The sequence below is a fragment of the Pogona vitticeps genome, chromosome 12 (assembly GCF_051106095.1).
Source record: "Pogona vitticeps strain Pit_001003342236 chromosome 12, PviZW2.1, whole genome shotgun sequence".
Taxonomy (NCBI): Eukaryota; Metazoa; Chordata; class Lepidosauria; order Squamata; family Agamidae; genus Pogona; species Pogona vitticeps.
Genome location: NC_135794.1, coordinates 24207094 through 24226437, shown reverse-complemented (window position 1 = coordinate 24226437; position 19344 = coordinate 24207094). Strand labels below are relative to the sequence as shown.

At 47.8% G+C, this 19344-nt stretch overlaps 2 protein-coding genes across 3 annotated transcripts; one reads left to right on the top strand and one right to left on the bottom strand.

Moving 5' to 3' along the window:
* Positions 1–493: 493 nt before the first annotated feature.
* SQOR (sulfide quinone oxidoreductase) lies at positions 494–12204 on the top strand. Of its 2 annotated transcripts, none has more exons than XM_078380994.1 (10): positions 494–633; positions 5431–5681; positions 6520–6690; positions 7208–7261; positions 7514–7708; positions 8730–8939; positions 9439–9622; positions 10102–10169; positions 10413–10576; positions 11098–12204. In XM_078380994.1, exons 2-10 carry the CDS (start codon positions 5448–5450, stop codon positions 11153–11155), a joined length of 1338 nt encoding a protein of 445 aa, XP_078237120.1. In that variant the 5' UTR covers positions 494–633; positions 5431–5447; the 3' UTR covers positions 11156–12204. The 2 variants fall into 2 exon arrangements, with proteins under 2 accessions (XP_078237120.1, XP_072838168.2); XM_072982067.2 differs by having other exon boundaries at positions 10413–10591.
* LOC110077233 (nicotinamide riboside kinase 2) lies at positions 12063–19279 on the bottom strand. The gene is made up of 8 exons (XM_020790073.3): positions 18975–19279; positions 17874–17964; positions 16801–16846; positions 16305–16488; positions 14296–14367; positions 13986–14092; positions 12921–13012; positions 12063–12261 (listed from the first exon to the last, which is right to left on the bottom strand). The coding sequence occupies exons 1-8, from the start codon at positions 19262–19264 to the stop codon at positions 12256–12258; spliced, it is 888 nt and encodes a 295-aa protein (XP_020645732.3). The 5' UTR covers positions 19265–19279; the 3' UTR covers positions 12063–12255.
* Positions 19280–19344: the final 65 nt, after the last annotated feature.

The following is a 19344-nucleotide window of genomic DNA, read 5'->3' as shown; positions in this document are numbered from 1 at the left end:
TAAAACCCTTCTTGGACTCCCTCCCCCGCTGTGTGTTTTGGGTGGGCGAGGTATTTTTGCCCGGATGGTCCTCTCTCAACTCCGAGAATGCACTCTGCACGTGCTCAGGGGCTCTGTTGGGGCGCTCCTTCTTTTGTACAGCCCATCATCCGTAGGGCGGTGTGAAGAGGGCGCCCCCACGGTGGTGGCGGCGTCGCTCTGTCCCTCCGGCTCTGCAAAGAAAGCGTTCTGTGCGCTCTTGAAGCCTCCCTCCCTTGGGGGTTTGAGCCTGAACTTTCCATGGGCTGTTTGCCTTGCCCGTCCCAACTTCCTTCTTAAAACCCCCAGACGCATGCACACGCCCGCACACACCCCTCGAGGTCTCGAAAAGCCGGCGCCCCGAGAGCCCAGCACCAGCAGCAGCGGCGGCGGCGCCTTCCAGGTGCCACCGGACGCCTCGCCGCAGGGTCTGGGCGCGCCGGAGGCTCCGCAGGCGCCCGCCTCCCCTGAACCCAGCCCCCGCGGGCGGGCCGGATTCGTCCCGAGGGAAAAAAGGCGTGGGCTCGCCCGGGGCGGAGGCTGGGCGCCGGCGGACGGGCCAGCGGAGCGGAGCGGAGCGCCTCGGGAGAAGCGCGCGGGGCGGAGGCTCAACAGGTGAAGCTCGGCCTCGGGCAAACGCCGACGGGAGTTCCCTGGCAAGCGTTTCGGGGGGGGGGGGAAGGGGCTGGTCTTGAATGGTCTGGGATGCGGAGCAAGGGCCAGTTTGTGGCTGGGGAGGGGCTCCGTCCTTTCCCCAGATTTTTTTTTTGGAGGGGGGGAAGAGGCTAGAGTGTCTCTGAGCATGGCTTGACGGCAGCCCCCCTGGACTGGAGGGATTAGTTTTAAGGGTGTCCACATTGGGGTCCCCCTCCGGATATCAATGGTAAAGGAACCAAAAAGCTGCTGGGTAGGGGGGGTGGGGGGTGGCTTTCGTTTGGCATGCCTGTTGGAGCACATTTTGAAGAGGTCCCAGGAAGGGAGCCGCTGGTTTCCGAGCTGTTCTGCAAGAAAGACCTGCATTTATTCATTCGTGGAAGCGTTAGAAGGAAGTACAGTATCTTTTATTTTATTTATTGGGGGCTGCAGTCCCTAAAGCCACACACTTTTTAGACAGCTTGGGATAAAAAACAACAAGGCAATAATCGCCTGGAATGCCAAGGTTTTCTTCATGATGGCATCTATCAGCTGCTTAGTTTTTAGAGATAAACTGTTTGTTTCACGAATACATATGTGTTGCAGTTTTTTAAATATAAATTAATCTAAAGGGTAATCGTGGTGGTCATCATCTCAAGGGTGGTGAGCACTCAATGCGTTACATGTGTTTTGATTTGAAACTGAGTTTGTTTTTGTCGTTAGCTATTTTCCTTTCTTTTCTGTCTTTGATATCTCAGATGATTGATTATTATTATTAAAATAGGGGGGAAATCAATTAATCCACTATGTACAAACGTTGAGGGAGACTTGTTGGGGGAAGGGGGAAATATTCATCTCGTCCTGCGCAAGGGAGCCCTTTGCCTGGCAGAATTCTCTGCCCCATTGGAGCCAAGCAGGTGAAAGTCCTTGAGACAACATGACAGGCATCAGTTCAACAGGCACAGCTCCCCCCCCCCCCCCGCAAGAGAAGAGACCTGCTGATAGAAAACACTATGGGAATATTTTCCCCCCCCCCGTGTACAGGCTCTTTCTGAAGGTGACAATCCAGATTTATCCAGGTGTTCATTCCCGCCCCCTTCAGAACAGCCAGATCAGGACGCTTGTTTGCTCTTACAACAAGGAAGTCTGACAATTCACAGAGGGGAGGGCTCCTACTTCACCCTGAGCAGGTCCCGAGTTCAGGCGCCAGCACCTTCCATGAAAAAGGTCAGGTGGCAGGGAGTTGCAAAGACTCCTGCTAGAGACCTGCTGGGACTCACAAGGAGACCTAGAGGAGGGAGATCAATGGGCCTCCTCCGAGGGCGGTTTCTGGGCTCCCTCGCAGGCGAACGGCAGGGTGTGGTCAGGAAAGGAAAAGCCGGAGTTCCTCCTTCTGTGAGCAAAACCCTCCTCGGTGGAAGAACAAGGCAGACCTTGGGCACCCCGAGTCAAAGGCCGGGGCCGACCCTCCGTCTCCCGTTTCCCCCCCCCAATGGAAGCCAGCGGTGGATGGTTTCTCCCACACTGATGGTGGGGCGAGGGTCCTCTGCCCCACGGAGGATGTTTGAGCCCACCTCCTTCCATCTTCCAAGACAGGAGAATGGGTGGGAGCGGCTGGGCCGCCCCTCCACCTCTGCTGCCTGAGGCTCTCGCTTCGCTCTGCCTAATGGTAGGGCCGGGTTCCTCGGCGCACAGGAGAATTTAAGGACTGGACCCGTATCGGACCAGAGGGCTGTATGTGTGTGTGTGTGTGTGTGTCTTTGTCACCCCTTCGAATTAAGCCCGCCGAGATCCCAACCCTATTTGAAAAGGACCTTGTTCGCTTTGCAGAAACGTGATCTTTAACCAGGCCTTTTTTTATCTCTCCATAAAGTTTATGAGGAGGAGGAGGTGCCGAGAAGGGGGGGGGGGAGAAGAAGCCAGGAGGAAAGGAGACCCACCCCCCCGAGAGGGGACAGAGGCAGGAGGTCACCCGTGGGTTGGAAAGAGCCAGGTTGCCCAAAGTGGCCACGGAAACCGGCCCTTGGGTGGAATTTGCGGCCACCCAAGGTCCACAATGTGGCCACACCTTTGGGAGCTGAAACAGATTCAGGGAGGATGATGGAGCTGCTCAGTGGCCACTGGTCATAATCTGAGTTTAGAAATGGTATTTTACGTTGTCAGGCAAAGGAGAAATGTGGGCTCTGCTCCGCGCTTCATGTAGCTGGTGGTTCAGCCTCCGGTCTGTGGTTTGGGTGGCCAGCTCTCGAGGTCGAGCCTCACAGCCTCTTCCTCCTCGTTCTCCGCCACACAGGGAGGATGCTTGATGCTAATACTGAGGCTTATTGTCAAAAAAAGAGAGAGCGTGCTTTCCGGCCTAGAGCGTACAAATTTAACCCCCCAATGTGTTCTTCATCCTGGGGAAAAGATGCAGGCATGGCATTGCTATTTAAAACCACCTTCAAAACTGGATTACAGAAGAGGTTAGTCCACATGTGTTTCTACTCTCCATCCTCATGGCATGCAGGCCTTTCCTGGCCTGTAGCATGCAGGCCTATGCGCCCTGTATGTACACCCACCCACTCATATTTTTCATAACCTGGGGTGAATTCGGTCCTTAAAAGCCCTTCCTGTCTGTCTGCTCTCTGTCGACATCTAATCATGTTAGGGGTGAATTCAGTGGCCTTCAGCTCCAGAAGATTCAGCAGTAATATATCCAGACTGCAGCTGCCTGTGTTGCTCGTGAGTTGGTTTGCTTTGGGTTCTCCGTGCAGCATCCTTAAGACCTTGGCGGTTCATGGCTTTGTTTTAGAGCATGCGTCTTTCCCCTTTGGACTCCTGCCTGTGCAGCCCGTAAGTCTGCTAAAGTAAACACTTCGGAGCTGTGCTGGGGAGAGGAAGCTGCGTGCAAAGGCCAAGATTTCCTGCATTTCACAATCTGCCTGTCAAGAGTTGAACAGGGCGTTCTGCAGCTGGGGGGGGGCGTTGCACATTGCGCCACTGGCCTCGGTACTACTCCATGGTGTCCCTTCCTTAGATTTCATTCCACCCTTGAAAAATCTGCACCCATTGTCTTTTTGTTAAACGTTCAATGTAGTCTCAGAGCACCATTGGAAGATTTCAGCTCCTTAAGATTATGCTGGCAATGCTTTGAGATTTTGGAGTTGCCTTTCGCTGCCTGTAAAACACAGTTGTTAAACCTCCTGTGGCTGTTTTGGTCTTTTGACAGCCGGTCTTAAGCCCTCTCTCAGCTGTCCAGAAAACAGAGGGTTTCTCTTGCCTGATTTGCTTGCATATTTCCCACCCCCAATTAGGAGAAATCGTCTGTTTAATCATTAAACAATCTGCCGTTGTAGAGGAGGAAATGGATCAAAAAGGCAGTGGCTCCTACCTTCAGAGCTTTATTTGACAAGCAGTAAAGGAGGCCTGGACTGCACGGGGCAGAGAGTTGTACAGCATGTTTATTCTGGCCTTGCCAAGGTGGGGATCGGGAACGGCGGTCCATATATGGCCACCATTGGATGGGTTTTGCATCAACAAAATCTGACTTCTTTAATTCGTGACAGCACTGGCTCTCTGGTTCCTCAGATCCGGTCCTCCTCGTTAGAGTAGACCTGTCGAAATCTACGGGAGGGAGATGTGTCACCTGCAACCACCTGAATTCCCACAGATGTCGGTGGGGCTGGTGTGGGTGGGAGGCACATTTGGGCCCAGCGGTGAGCCGTGGAGCGGGTTTGCTCTCCTGGCCGGGTTGTCAGGTCTCAGCGCATCCGCGGCAATCTCCGGGAAGGTTGACATTTCTAGGAGGGGAGGCCAGGCTCAGGAGAGACGACACTCGACAAAGAGAACATGTGGCCTTTGTTTGTGAAGCCCATTGAAAGCATCACTTAACCTTCTGCGCTCCTTCCCACGCTTTGCGTCTTCCTCCCTGCCTGGAGGAGACGGAAGACATAAATTTCTCCTGCTAGAGACGGGAATCCTTTGTTTGCAGAAAGGAAGGTTTTGAAAACGGGGTGTAGGCTACAGGTTGCCAACCTCCGGCTCATGCTACCTGCAGCAGCTGGCCAACATTTCAGATGGGAGGAACAGGTTTTGGGGGAAATCCACGGTTGCCCAAGACTCTGCTTTGCCGCTGAGCAAAAGTCCCCGAGTTTGTACAAGGCTCTTGGGGCCATTCTGTTTGGAGATCCTTAGAGGAGAGGGCAGACGGTGATGTCGCAAACAAATGACTCAAGTCACCAATAAAATTAACGTCCTTAGGGTTGGCCAAAACTCTTTGGCATCTTCAAAGGTCATCTAGTCTAACCCTCTTCGGCTGATTCAGGTGCTTTCTCTCTTCATAGGTTCAACACCCTTCTGGATTTTAACCATCGTGAGTCCCTGAATGCCTTTTTTTTAAATTAAGAGAGTTTTTGAAGGTTTCCTTGCTCATAAGTGTTTTAATTAGCATATAATTTAATTGTCTTTTCCGCCCCATGTTTAACCTAATATATTCTTAATTCTATTCTTTTTACTGTTGGGAGCCACCTTGGGTCCTCTTATCGGGAGAAAGGTGGTCTCTAAACGAACAAACACATGGCTTCGTTTACGGAGGGAGTCCATCTCCTGCTTGCTCACCCTTCTTTCCTACCGCCGTCTGCTTTTCCTAGCACGATGGTCTTTGCCCTCTAAAAGACAGCCCTTCAGACTGGCTGCTCGGCTCTCTCGGAGGGAAGGGGCTGCTAAGGAAGACTGTAAGGGAAAGGCGAGGCCTGTCGGCGCCGGAGGGTCTTCTTAACCACTTTCTTGGTCGTTTTCCAGACTGACGTCCAGCGACAATGGCGACCCGGGGCCTGGTGGCTGCCTGGAGCTGCCCACGCCTCGTTGGCCCCTTAATCAAACCGGGGGGGTCCAGAATGAGCTTGTCCCGACTCCATACGACTGGCGGGTCGGCTGCCAAGGACTACTACGAGGTGCTCGTCCTGGGCGGAGGGACCGGCGGGATCGCCATGAGCGCGCGGATGAAGAGGAAAGTTGGGGCGGACAACGTGGCGGTCGTGGAGCCCCAGGAGGTAAAAACGTGGCTTCTTCTCTCACTCCGGGGAAGAGAAACAGGCGTCCCAGGTTCTTAGAAGAAGAAACGGCGGCTGCTTCTCAACTCTACCTGCTGGATTCTCCGCTTCATTTTTATTTTATCTGCTGCATTTCATGACGTAGGGCAGTGGTGCCCCAACCTTGGGCCTCCAGATGTTCTTGGACTGCAACTCCCAGAAACCTTCACCACCACCTCTGCTGGTCAGGATTTCTGGGAGCTGAAGTCCAAGAACATCTGGAGGCCCAAGGTTGGGGCACTACTGCCGTAGGGGACCCCGGGGCAGATCACTGCAATTATAACTGTACAGGACACATTTAAAATACTGTTTTAAAACTATATTAAAGAGACCCCATTCAGGATCGGACGGGATCAAACATCATTTTCAAAACATTATAAAATACTGGAATGTCAGAAAACAGCCTTCAGTAGACTCCATAGCCTGCCTGAAGAGGAAGGTCTTTGTGTGAGGATGGAAGGGCTGGAAGCAAAGGGGACTGACCTGGTTTTTCGGGGCAGCGCATTCCATAGCCGGGGAGCAGCCACCGAGAAGGCCCCGTCTCGCGTCCTCACCCAACGAGGCTGGGAAGGTGGCGGGACCATTGCTAGTGTCAAAGTAAGCTTCAGATGCCCAAATGCCCTTTGCCTCAGGCAGCAAAAAGTCTTGGGATGGCCTTGATTGGTTCTTCTCCCCAGGCTTCTCTGGATCATTAAATCTCTTGGTTTAATTATGTAAGCTTCCTTGAGGGTCCCTTCTGGGGAGAAAGGCAGCACAGGAATGTTTTAAATAAGGTAAATAACAAATAAATCTCTTTCAGAATCACTATTATCAACCGATCTGGACGTTGGTCGGGGCGGGAGCGAAACCCTTGGCGCCGTCTTCCCGTCCGACGGCAAGCGTGATCCCTCCGGGGGTCCAGTGGATCCGGTCGCGAGTGCAAAACCTGGATCCGGACAAGAACTGCGTCCATTTGGAGAACAAGCAGAAGGTAAGGCGGAGAAGCGCTTTGTGCAGCTTCTCCCCGAATCTCCAGTTCGTCCAAGTGTCCCATATATGAAAACAAAAGCCCTCCCCTCTTAAGAGACTCTATTACTTTGACAGAAAACATTTTAAACTTGGCCAGAGACCCAACATCCCATTGAGGTACAGCAAACAGCTGTGCGGCTCAGCATCCGGTCTTTGTGACCTTTTAAAGACCAGCACAGCCAAGTGGCGAGAGATTGCAGGAACCCAAATCTGGAGGCCCAGAGGTTTCGAATCCGTGACATGCCTCAGTCCGCATCCGATTCATTGTTTCGGGCTGAAATCCAACGCCCACTTCCTCAGTGTGAGATCAAACTTCCCTGCGCATCGGAGGACCGGGACGGCTTCCGACCCTCGTTTCTAGCATTTGAGCTGAGCTTTAGCCGCTGTTCCTGGGAAGCACCTCTGTGGCAAAAAATACGAGATTAAAATAAAGATATATACTTATTGTCACGACGTTTTGTTTTGTTTTCAATTTGTAGATATCGTACAAGTATTTGATCGTTGCCCTTGGGCTGCAGCTCCATTTTGAAAAGGTATTATTGTGTTGTATTTTGTGTGTGTGTGTGTGTGTGTGTGTGTGTGTGTGTGTGTGTGTGTGTGTGTGTGTGTGTGTGTGTGTGTGTGTGTGTGTGTGTGTGTGTGTGTGTGTGTGTGTGTGTGTGGTGTGTGTGTGTGTAGTTTTTCTCTTTCTAGAGACTTCTCTCTCTGCTAGTGCCAGCGATGGCCAAGGTTCAAGGCACACTGGACGCAATGAAAGTTACCCAGTTAATTTTATTCTGTTCCAGATCAAAGGCTTGCCAGAAGGTTTCAATTCACCGAAAATAGGTTCCAATTATTCCGTCCACACGGTGGAGAAAACGTGGAAGGCTCTGCAGGGTTTCCAGGAAGGAAATGCCATTTTCACTTTTCCAAACACCCCCGTGAAGTGCGCCGGGGCACCGCAAAAGATTATGTATTTGTCCGAGGCGTACTTCAGAAAGGTCAGTGCGCGCCGAGGCTAAGCAGTCCGGCTGGCAGACTTTGGGTGGTCAAAGGGAACAGGTGACCCAAAGTGTTGTGGTATTTTAAAGGCCAACGTGTGGAACAGAGAGGGCTCGATGCACCAGTTTAAACAGCTGGAATCCGGCCTCAGCACCCTTTTCACCGTTCGGTAGGACTGGCTTCCAGGTTGGGTCATTTACAGCTGTCACCAAGTTAAGAAATTCCAAGTCAATGGATCAAAGAATCTTAGTTCGTAGTTGAGTAGCTACAGCTGTGTACAAGTGCATTAAAAATTAACATGTGTTTCATTTTTTAAATTTTTAATTATATTTCTTGCTCCAAGCATCCCATCAGGGAGGTCTTCTGCCCTATACGGCAGGACCTCTGCAATTTTATATATATATTTGTATCCTAAAGACCAGAGCTGCCTTTATGGGCCTGGCCAGGGAGGCTTCTCTCTTCGATCCATCTTCCCCAGAGGTGTGGGACTGAGAGATAGGCTTCCCTTGGCCCAAGATAGGGCCTTCTTCTGTCACGGCTCCCGATCTGTGGAACTCCCTCCCACAGGAGAGAGGCCAGGCTGGCCCCCCTCTTTGTTTTCCTCCCATAAAGCAAGCAAAGACTTTTCTCTTCCTGCAGGTGTTTTCCTCCATTACTAGCTGGCAAAGACGAGTTTTTAAACGTGGGGTTGCTCTGTCGTCTTTTAAAATGTGTTTTTTAGCGTGGTTCTAAATATTTTTATCTGCTATTTTTTTAAAATTTGGTATCTGTTGAATTATTTTTAAATGTCATAATGTACGGTTTTCACATTATGATCTTTTTAAAAAAAATTATTGTTAAGTTGCTTTGGTTCCTCCTCAGGAGGAAAACGGGGATATAAATATGTTTAAGAAAAAGAAGTGAATCATGTTTAGGTCCACAACCATCTCCTTTTGTTTTGATTGGACCCCTCTGTGTAGGTGGAGAAAACGCTCCAGCATTTAACCACTTAGTTTGCATTATTTTTGCTCCCCTGCATAGACTGGGAAAAGACCCAAAGCCAACATCATCTTCAACACGTCCCTTGGGGTGATTTTTGGTGTCAAGAAGTACGCCGACGCTCTGCTTGAGATTATCAAGTCCAGGAACATCACCGTGAATTACAAACGGAGCCTAATCGAAGTTCGAGCCGACCGACAGGAAGCCGTCTTTGAGAATTTGGACAAACCTGGGGAGACGGAGGTTTACCGGGTCGGCAACGCAGGCTTTTCTGTTTCATTCGTCTAAATTGCCCCATTTTGCTCAGGAACTAGGCAAAACACCAGGGGTGTGTGGGGGATGGAAGGCCTGTGGCAGAAAGGTTTTGAAGCCAGATCAATCTTCCCCATGTGTTTAGGGCAGAGAGCAACCCGGAGTCACTTCACTGCTCCTGGCAGCCTGCCTGATGGTGGGGGGGGGGACGCCCTCTGTTGAGGGACTGTGTATGCCAACGTCAGGGGAAATGCGTAACGAACCAAACCGTCCCTTTCCAAAGCCTCCGTCCCCAGCAGATGGCCAGCTCCCCCTACACACAACCTGTTCTGCAGGTTTGCGATTGGCCAGTGAAAGATATACACCCTAGCTGGGTCTGCAAGTCTGATTGCTCAGCCTCACATTTCCTAAGAAGGGGAGGGGAGAAAAACCGGCTATGGTGAGTAGGTTGCACTTCCCTAAACGTAATCTGACCTTCTGGCTCTTTTTCTGGGACCAGTATGAAATGCTTCATGTCACACCGCCCATGGGACCCCCGGCTGTTCTTCTCAACAGCCCGGTGGCTGATGGGGCTGGCTGGCTGGACGTCAACAAGGAGACGCTGCAACATAGAAAATATCCCAATGTGTTTGGGATCGGCGATTGCACCAACCTCCCCACTTCCAAAACAGCTGCAGCCATAGGTGAGCCCCGTTCTGGATACTTTGTGGTTTAACATCCGTGTGGTAGCTTCCCACACTGGCTTTTAAGGGTTTGGGGAGTTTATCCTCCCTCCTAAGGGAACAGGAATGGTTGTTAATCGTTGGGAATCCTCTTGGAGATTTTGGTGGAGCCAAGATGTGAAGAAAATAACAATGATGTGGATGGCAGACTGAAAGTTTAGCATTTTATTTCGCTAAATATGTTGAGGATACTGTCAAGACTTTTCAGAAAACATTGATGGTTATACATGCCTGCAACATACAACGCAGACCGAACTTTGGATTGTCTCTGTATTTCTCCATTTCTGGAACGGAATGGAAGTTGAGACAACTAGAGGATGGTTTCATGAGCTGCCAGTCGAAATGCATTTTCAGACTTCACTGTTGTTTTGATAATTACGTACCGTTTCATCAGCAAAATGCTACCACGCTAATGATGGAAACCTTTATCTCTTCCATAGCTGCCCAGTCTGGGGTACTCGATAAAACACTTTCTTCCGTAATGAAGGGCAAAACTCCAAGTAAAAAGGTAACCAGATTGTCTGTGTTCATCTTTAAAATGGGCAGATCTGTCCCTTTTTCCCCTTAAAACCTGCAACGTTTTTGTAAACATCCTATTAAGAATAGATTAAGTAGGAAATTGTAATTCACTTTGACTCTTTTTAAATGGATTGAGAGGCACTGCAGAGCGCTGATGACAGAAATGCTTTTGAGTAACAAGTAGATGGGTTTGCTCTGCTGCTTAAAATGTATACAATCAAATATTTTGCAGTACGATGGCTACACGTCTTGTCCCCTGGTAACAAACTACAACCGAGCGATCCTAGCGGAGTTTGATTACAATGCTCAACCTCTAGAAACGTTTCCGTTTGACCAGAGCAAAGAGCGGTGGACAAGTTTTCACATGAAAGCCAATATGATGCCTTCTCTTTACTGGTATGGGTTACTGAAGTAAGTATATTCCTTTTTGAAAAGCCCAAATGTAGGCTGTAATGCAAGGGGGGGCACTACACGTGGGCCCTTAGTGGCAGAGGTATAGCGTTTCAGAGGGTTGTGCAATACTGTAAACAAGAACTGGAAGCTGTTATTCTAAAATGTAAACATTTCTGAAATATCTTTGTTTAATATGACTTGAAGTGATTGGTTACATCTTGGCAAATACATTTAATTTTCAGAGAGGGGGCCCACACTATTTCTAGCAAAATCAGTGCATTAAGGATTGCCATGGGTTACACCAGCAGAAATGCCCACTGTCATAAATATGCTTAATTGTGATTAACTTGTATGCCTACATCACTGAGAGATCAATACAGCTGTCTTTTCAATTTATACTTTACTCCCTATGCTTAGCTCAGCTTTGTGACTTCTTGATGCATGCCGAAATGAAATCCCGCGCTATTTGGCAAGTGCCATGGCTGACCACAATGTATTTCATTCCCTTTTTTTTTCTATTTTAGGGGATATTGGGGTGGTCCAGCTCCTATAAGAAAATTGCTACATCTTGGGTTGAAGTGATGTCCAGAGCAGCTAAAACCCAACCAGCACAGAACATGGCATTTTGTGGAACTGACAGAAATTCTGCACAATTCTATCATTCCTGCACCAATAAAATTGTTTATCTCAGGAAGGAGAGAAGCATCAGACTCATCTGTACAGTATTTTAAAACCTATGCACTGTCTCTATTTTTACAACTTCTGGCTAGATTAGTGGGAAAGCAATATCTACTACGGACAGTCAGTGGTTCTGCTTTTAGCACATGATTTTGTCCTATTTACCCTTGATGTAATACTGAGTCATAAGGTCAGTGTCTACAGTTTTTTTGTTGCTGTTCTAGCTGGTACAGTGGCTAAGAGTATAACCTCAAATCACCCCCGTGCAAACCTTGCCTGACCCACAAACCTTGGATGGCCTTATGGACGCTATCATCATTTAGCCACGAGCTGATATTCATTACCACTGCAACACCAACCTTAAACAACTGTGGTCAAGGATGCTGGAAATATTTCTACATTGAACAGCCGAAAAGCAGACTTTTCATTCAGGAAAGTTTGGCATACTAGCCAAGCATCTGTTTGTTTTAAACGGACAACAGAAATTATACCTCAGATCTTTGCAATTAATGATAAAGCATGTTGCTCTTGATGAACTAAATGCAGGTAATGTTTTCCAGCCTCTTACATCTGTTGGTGGACTGCTAGACGTGTATACTTTGTGTTATCTTACTTAATGCTAGTTAGTGACCCACACTATTAATGTGTGGGAACACCTCCGACTACAGGTGTTGTTTGTTGCTGTTATAGGATTCTGTTCATGCTGTTGGCCTCTCCCCAACAGAAAAGATGATGGTTCCATCCCCAGCAAAATGCTGGAAGCACTGTCTAAGCATAGAGCATTAAAATCACAAATACAAATTCAGAATCGTTATGGATGGTAGATGGTTTTTAATCAAGGCCACGTTGTCGAGATTTTCATCCGCATGAAATACAATAATTAAGAACAGAAAAATCTTCACAGAAGTTGGTAATTTATTGCCAAACCAGGCATGGACTTTAAAAAAAAATAAGTTACTGAAGGAGTGTCTTCTCTCTCGTGGGAATCGCCTTGGCTGCTTGTCTTAACTCTGGAAGAAGAACGAACTGGTGAGGCTTTACAGAAGTCCACAAGTTGTGAATTGGTTATTACATGGTACAATTAGTTGAGAGTTGTCTTGCTCTGACATTCAGAAAATCTCTCCCCTGCTCATCGTTCCATTGGGTCTCTCAATGCAAACGTAGCTGAATAGGAAAACTGATGTCAGAGCAAGAAGGCTTAGCGCTGAAGAGGGAGTAACCCTCTGAATTTAAGTGAACGTCTGAGGAAATAGGCATACACGGTTCCTTCTCTCTCACTGTATGTCACGACAACAAATAATCTGAACTTCCAATTGACTCCAGTCAAAGAAAAAGTAGTTAATGAGCAGCTGACAAATTCTACGTGGCACAGAGGCGATTCCCTATCCTTGCGCTGGTCATCTTTTTCCTATCAAAGCTCTTAGTACTGCGCCCCAGGAAAAGCTGGGGCTGAAGCACGGGTGGGAGTCCTCTGCTCAAAGCACCTCTGAGAAGTTCAGGACCAGAACTGATGTGCTCAAGCCCACTAGGAATCTTGAGAAAGCCACAGTAACTGATTCTTGGCAGACTTCTTTAAAAAACAACATCATTTCCCCTTCCCTTTATGCCTTAGAATCTGAATAAGGACTCAGCAACCTCTTCTGGCCCCAGACTTTGGTGCAACCCTTACCAGCATCTCCACCAGCTCTTCTATGCTGTTCTGGATATGCCCGTAGACTTCACTGAAGAGCTCCTCTCGTGTTTTTGCTCCATCCAGCTGGACTGAAATATAAGCAGCCGGCACTTAAAAGACAAGTCATTTTTGCTGCCATCAGCAGCCCCTACTTTCAAACTGATGAGGCAAGCCAGTTATTTTCAGTATTGCTATTTTTGTGCCTCTAGGCACAGATTTACATAAGCAACACATTTTAAAATCAGGCCAACATCCACTAGGGGGGAAAAGTTAACTTTAAGATTCACAAGCTTTGGTTTTCCTGAATACAAAGAGATGCATTAAATAATCTGAGGACTCGTTTTGTCTCTGTAGATCCTGCTCTGATGAGAGAAAACAAATGTTTCCCATTTGCTCTACACACCACAGAGAAGTACAGTTTTGCGGGGTCCCTGGGTTGGAGGAGAGGGAGGGGGATTTAAATCTTCCATCCTTAAAACACCCCAGATAATCCAAGGCGCCTAAGCGTGGTCTTTTAGACCAGATGGGTGGGGTATAAATCAAATAAATAAACGAGGTATTGATGACAGCCCACTGCAAAGCACGACAATTGCCCAGTGTTGCTTCCGGGCAAAAAAAGCGCCACTCCACCGTCAGCTCCTGGCTTGAGCAGGGATGTTTGTGGAATACATTCCACTCTGATCCTATTTTCTGTCTGGACATAAAGACACCCCCCCCCCCAATGTGTTCTGAAGTGAGTGTAAAGTAAGCCAACTTTCCACATGCAGGATCAGAGATCTGAAGCTACGAAAGGGAGCAAGAAACCGTGTGGCTGGAGAATAAACAGGAGATGCACAGCTAGATGCTTTAAAAAATAATAATAATGAGCCTACATTATTCCAAGAAAGAAAATAAGGGTTTGCTAACCAACAGCTGTAACTCGAGTAAAACTGAGTTCAACTTGCCGGGGAAATATTGTCATAGATACAGTATCTATGGCATAGAAGATGAATAAATTTCATCACTCACAGTGGAACAGACAATCACCTTTGAAACTGGCTCCCAAGACAAAACTTTGCTTACCCACATCAACGTCAAGGTCTTCCATCACTTTCTTGTGTTTTAAATACATGGGCCAGACGTGACCATCAAACAAACCGGGAGGATCTGGTACTGTGTAATTCCTTGAACTAGACATGGCGGAAGCGAGAGAGACAGAAAGAAGAAACAATGAAGTACAACCTAGATTTCTGTGCAGTTGTTCCCCACATCAGTAAAGGGATCCTTACATATCCTGTCTGAATATTCTGTCATGTTAAGATGTGTTTTAACATGACAGAAGAACTTCCACAAGAAAATTTGCAATTAATTTTGGGGGTGGGGACAAACATACCTTCTTCTCCTCTTGCATTCTTCATAGGGAATGGAAAGAAAATACCGGAGGTTGAAAACATCAATTAAAGGCCTAGAAAAGGGAAACAAACAAGGGACTGATTTGCATAAAACCTGGACGTTTTATCTTCCTGGGATTACAACACCCAAGATTCACCAGCTGGTACACATGAACTTTTCCAATTAGTCCTCCTAGATCAGAACAAAACCTCCTTCTAGTCTGGGGTACTGTGTTTCTCACAATGGTTGTTCCATTCTCCAATTCCTCCCCTATAATATATATATTATAAAGCTGCACAGTTTTCTAAATATAGCCAAACCCAAGGTTCATGGCAGGACAGAAAGATACTGCCATTTCACGGCCAGCTCCTAACACTGACGGCTGCTCTACAGGGTGTTGTGCAGACGTTAAAGAACAACCACAGTGCTTTTAAAACATCTGCTGCTTAATTCAAATCCCAGTGAAGTAAATCTAGGACTTTTCAGCCCCGCTGTGCACCACTTTCTTTTTACCTACACAGAGCCTCATCTACTCCCATTGCCTCTTATTCACCCAGTCCAGAAAAGACTGTCGGGATTCTCACCTTCCTGAGCAGCCTGGCACCATCCATAAAAACCAGCCCGCTGACGGATCAGTCCTGACTCAGCTGTTAGGGGCAGGTTGCCCAGCACCGCCTTCCTCCTGCATTCTTGTTACATGCCGCCCGACGCTTGTAAAGCTATCCACCTGCCACTTCCTCTTCTTGAACCAGCAAGTGGTCCCTAAGAGGGCTTCTCATCCCCCCGTTTACTCATGAGCTTTTGGCAAGGAATGTCACTAAAAGCCTATTAGCAAGCTGGCGGGCCCTCACTCACCACACGCAGGAAGTCATTCGGCAGTCCTCGCGCTCGAACCAGAAAGAAAGGTTGGCTGAACTTGCAGAATTATTGTAAAGACTGTTAAGAATGTTGGGATTTAAAGGGGAGGCGGGGGCAGCTGCATGTGAAAAACTGCTGCCATTAGGTAAAGGTTCCCCTTGACAATTTGTCCAGTCGTGTCCGACTCTAGGGGGTGGTGCTCATCTCCATTTCCAAACCATAGAGCCAGCGTTTGTCCACAGACAATCCTCCGTGATCATGTGGCCAGTGTGACTGGACACGGAATACCATTCACCTTCCCACCGAGGTGGTACCTATTTATCTACTTGCACTTTTGCATGCTTTCTAAATGCTAGGTTGGCGGGAGCTGTGACAAGCGATGGGGGCTCACTCCATCGCGTGGATTCAATCTTACGATGGCAGGTCTTCTGACCTTGCAGCCCAGAGGCTTCTGCGGTCTAACCCGCAGCGCCACCATCTTCCCTATTTCAAAACTTCATGGACACAACTGTAACTGTCTACAACAAGTAACACTGCTTTATTCATCTCTAATGGTTGCAGTTGGATTCAGGGAGACAGAAGTCGGATAAATAAATACATCATCGTTCTCTACATGGCAGCATTAGTTACCATGATCTGCATTAAATTTCTGATACACTTGGCAATGGTTCCAATTGAGAAATTATGTTTATTTCATGGAGGTACACTTGTACTTAAAAGCTGCCATTAGCAATACAAATAAAATACCGCTTCAGATTTCTTAAAACGTTTGTGAAATTTTGCTCACCCGGCAGGCCTTTCTATTTGCCCTGGAAACTCCCACGCACAGATAAAAAAAAAAAATTAAGGTCCACCCCCACCCCCAACAATCAAAAGAACAATTCCTCAGATTAGGACTCAGGTCTCACATGCTTTTGTACAAACAATCAGAAAGTGCTGGAGCAAGTACAGATTATCTTATCATAACTCAAGTGCCTGCAAAATCAGATTTGTCCACACCACATACATTCTATTAACATATACCTATTGAAAGTAAGTGACTGTTGCTAATGAAATATGAGGGCCAGGGTCATCTCTGCACCTACGGAGTAATCACTAATAGGTAAACCCTGAGTAAGCTAAATTGAGTAGAACACGGAATGCTTCAGTTACCTGTAAGTGTAAAGTAAGAATCCTTCTACGATCAGGATATGCAGGCTGTCATCCTTCTCCCCGGAATCCTCTATAGTTCTAGTATCCAGTGTGTTAATGCCATGAGATCGTTCAAACTTGACTGGGTTCTTCTTCCAAGCATTGATGGTACTCATCATTGCATCCATATCCAACGCACTAATAACTACAATGTTAAAAAAATGAATGTTATTAAATACTAGAATACTATTGTCTTTATTGCATTTTCCTGTTTGTTTGTATGACTGTAATTATGTTTTGATGGGTTGTGAACTGCCCAGAGTGTCACACAAATGGGTGGTATACAAATCGAAGGAAAGGAAATGCAGAAAATGTATAGAACATCCTGGTCTCCAGTGGCTACCAACTCGTATCCTATTCTGCAATGTCCCTTTTACTCACCAAGTCCAACCCCAGGACATGAACTAAAGGTTTCTAAACCAGTAGTAGTTATTGCCTGGATATAAACAGAACTTACCATCATACTGTTTAAATCCATCTTCAATGGCTATCTCATCCTGGGGCTGAAACAGAACAAAAACTGTCTAGAGATCCGCTCACAAACATCAGGGCTCACTTTAAGGGGGAAAAAAGCAAGATGGGTAATGTGCCTGGTGAAACTGACTGGCTGGTAACTGGCTAAAAGTAAAACATCAAAGCTAGACCTTTCCTGGGGGGGGGCGGGCGGGCGCAGAACTACAAGCCAAGGATAACACACTTTTGCTTTTATCTCATTACCAGCAGATCGACATTGCTAGCCCACTTTTCAAACAGAAAAGCTGCACATTGGGATCTTATCCAGTCACTGCAGAGACACTCTAAAACACACACACGCATGCGCGTGCACTCCCCCCCTTTTCCTGGTGCAATCTGATCTATGGCAAAACACAAAAACATTAAAGAAGAAAAGCAAGACTTCAGCTTCCAACTTGGGACAGTTGGCTTCACCTGGATTAAAGGTGGACGGGTCTGATTTTAGGGCAGAACTAAAGGTAGATGATTATTCAAACAACTCCACTCTTTCTCTGCAGTTAAGTTCTGAAGCTGCTTGAGAAGAGGAGCTGCAGGAAAGTCAGCAGTGAGTGCAGGTGGGGTCCTCACATCTGCTGTTCAAATGGGTGCCCTGACCCTCTTTTTCTGTTAGGAATGGTACAGACGCAACCCACTTCTTTTACATGTCTATACAACATGATGTTTAGTACGAAGAGTAGATTTTGTAATGTTGATAGCCAAGATAGCAAAACCAAGCTTTTTGTTTATTTATTTGCCTTTGCTATGAGAGTCAGAAGCTGCATCTCCCTTAATCCTTGAAAACACCAGGTTCTTCCCTATGTAGTTTCAGTATCCCACATAGTTACAAGGGCTAGAAATCCGGCTGACCTGTAGATAGGCCAAGAACCAAATCCTTTATTTCCTAGCTATGAGGCCCGTATATTTGGGTAAGGAACTTTCCGTCTGACAGCTCTGCCAAGAAAGATCATGCAGTGCCAGGACCATGGGAGTTGGGAGGGGTGTGTGCGTAGAGTACACAAACCAAGTTGGCAGTCTCACCTTGAAAAAGTCGTCTTGATGGACGACACTGCAGTTGGGCAGTGCCTTCATGAGTCTGCCGGTCAGTGTGGTCTTGCCGCCGTTGGTGATCCTGAAACAAGAAGCGCAATTATATCAGCCAAGATCCTGAACTGACCTCCCTCGTGTCTGTAGTGTGGGGTGCTTCCTTCACTACACAGAAATTTTGCTGTATGGAAGTTATGAAACAATTACAAAGAAAGAAAGACAAGGAAATGTATTTAGCAGCCCAGCCTTCCTACTTCCTTGTCTTTCAACGGCACATAAATGGCGGCTGAATATTTCCTGACTGTACGTTTTGCTTCTCGCTCATGCATGGCCTTGTAACGGCTGTCTTTTTGGTTTCCACTTTTTTTTCTTTTTAGCATGCCACCCTTTTTTTTTTTTTACGAGGGCAGCAGAAAACAGTCTCAAATACTAGAAGATGTACATTGTTGTAACTCTGGTGCAATTATTTTCCAAGGGGAACTCGCTGTATATTAGGAACACGTGTCCATTTATTTGTTTTCCGTCCATGAGTCTTTTTTGGTGGAGAGAGGAGATAAAAGGGAAGAAAGGAAAATTTCAAACAATCCTAATAGAAACATTTATCCTCCTTTTTAATTCCCTTAGAATTAGTCCTCCTTCGACAGAGAAAGGGCAAGATTGGAGGGGGGGGGAGAAAAAAAGATAATCAACAGAATTCTTCAAGGTGACTTTGCAAATCCTTCTCCCACGTGGGAGGCAATTTTTTAAAGCAACCAATTTTTTTTTAAATGAAAACTATTTCTAAGCATCGGTTGCTTTAAAAAAAATAACAACATTCGGGCGGATGGAGGGAAAAGGGGGGGCATTCCCGATGGGGTTTAGAAAGTCGCAAAATTCAAAACGGCATGAAATGAATGAAAGAGCGTGAGAGGCGGAGGCGAGAACTCCATTTTGAGTCAATTATGCTGATGGGAATTTCCCCCCACCTTCCCAAATGGGATAAAACGCGGCTCAAAAGCAAGGCTGGAGCCCACCCAAAGGCTGGGACCACGTGGAGCCCTTTCGCGCCCGCCCGCGCCACTCGGGATGTTCCCTGCGCCCGCCCGCCCGCCTTACCCGCCGATGCCGATGATGACTTTCATGGCGCCCCGCGTGCCGGTGGGTGGAGGAGGAGGCGGCGGCGGCGGCGGTTTCCTGGGGAGCCCCGAGGGGAGGAAGGCCCGACCGGGGGCGGTGGGTGGAGGGGAGAGGAGCACGAGCGTCAGCTGTCGCGCAGCGCCATGGCCTCGGAGAAACGGCGGCCGCAGAGAGACCCGTCCGCACCGCCCCGACGCGCCAGGGCGAAAGAACGAAGCGCCCCGGCGGAGCCCGACTCCACCCGCGTCACCCGCCAGGCGACGGCTCATTGGCTGGAGCCCGGGCGCGACCGCCAATCCGGAGAGAGCCGGCTGCCTTTCCCCGCCCCGCGCCCTGATGGCCAATGAAG

Coding starts and splice junctions, on each gene's coding strand:
- SQOR (XM_072982067.2), top strand. CDS start 5,448: ATGGCGACCCGGGGCCTGGTGGCTGCCTGGAGCTGCCCACGCCTCGTT. Junction 9,623..10,101: donor CAAAACAGCTGCAGCCATAG/GTGAGCCCCGTT, acceptor TCTCTTCCATAG/CTGCCCAGTCTGGGGTACTC. Junction 10,170..10,412: donor GCAAAACTCCAAGTAAAAAG/GTAACCAGATTG, acceptor AATATTTTGCAG/TACGATGGCTACACGTCTTG.
- LOC110077233 (XM_020790073.3), bottom strand. CDS start 19,264: ATGAGCCGTCGCCTGGCGGGTGACGCGGGTGGAGTCGGGCTCCGCCGG. Junction 14,093..14,295: donor GAATGCAAGAGGAGAAGAAG/GTATGTTTGTCC, acceptor CGCCATGTCTAG/TTCAAGGAATTACACAGTAC. Junction 13,013..13,985: donor AGACCTTGACGTTGATGTGG/GTAAGCAAAGTT, acceptor CTTATATTTCAG/TCCAGCTGGATGGAGCAAAA.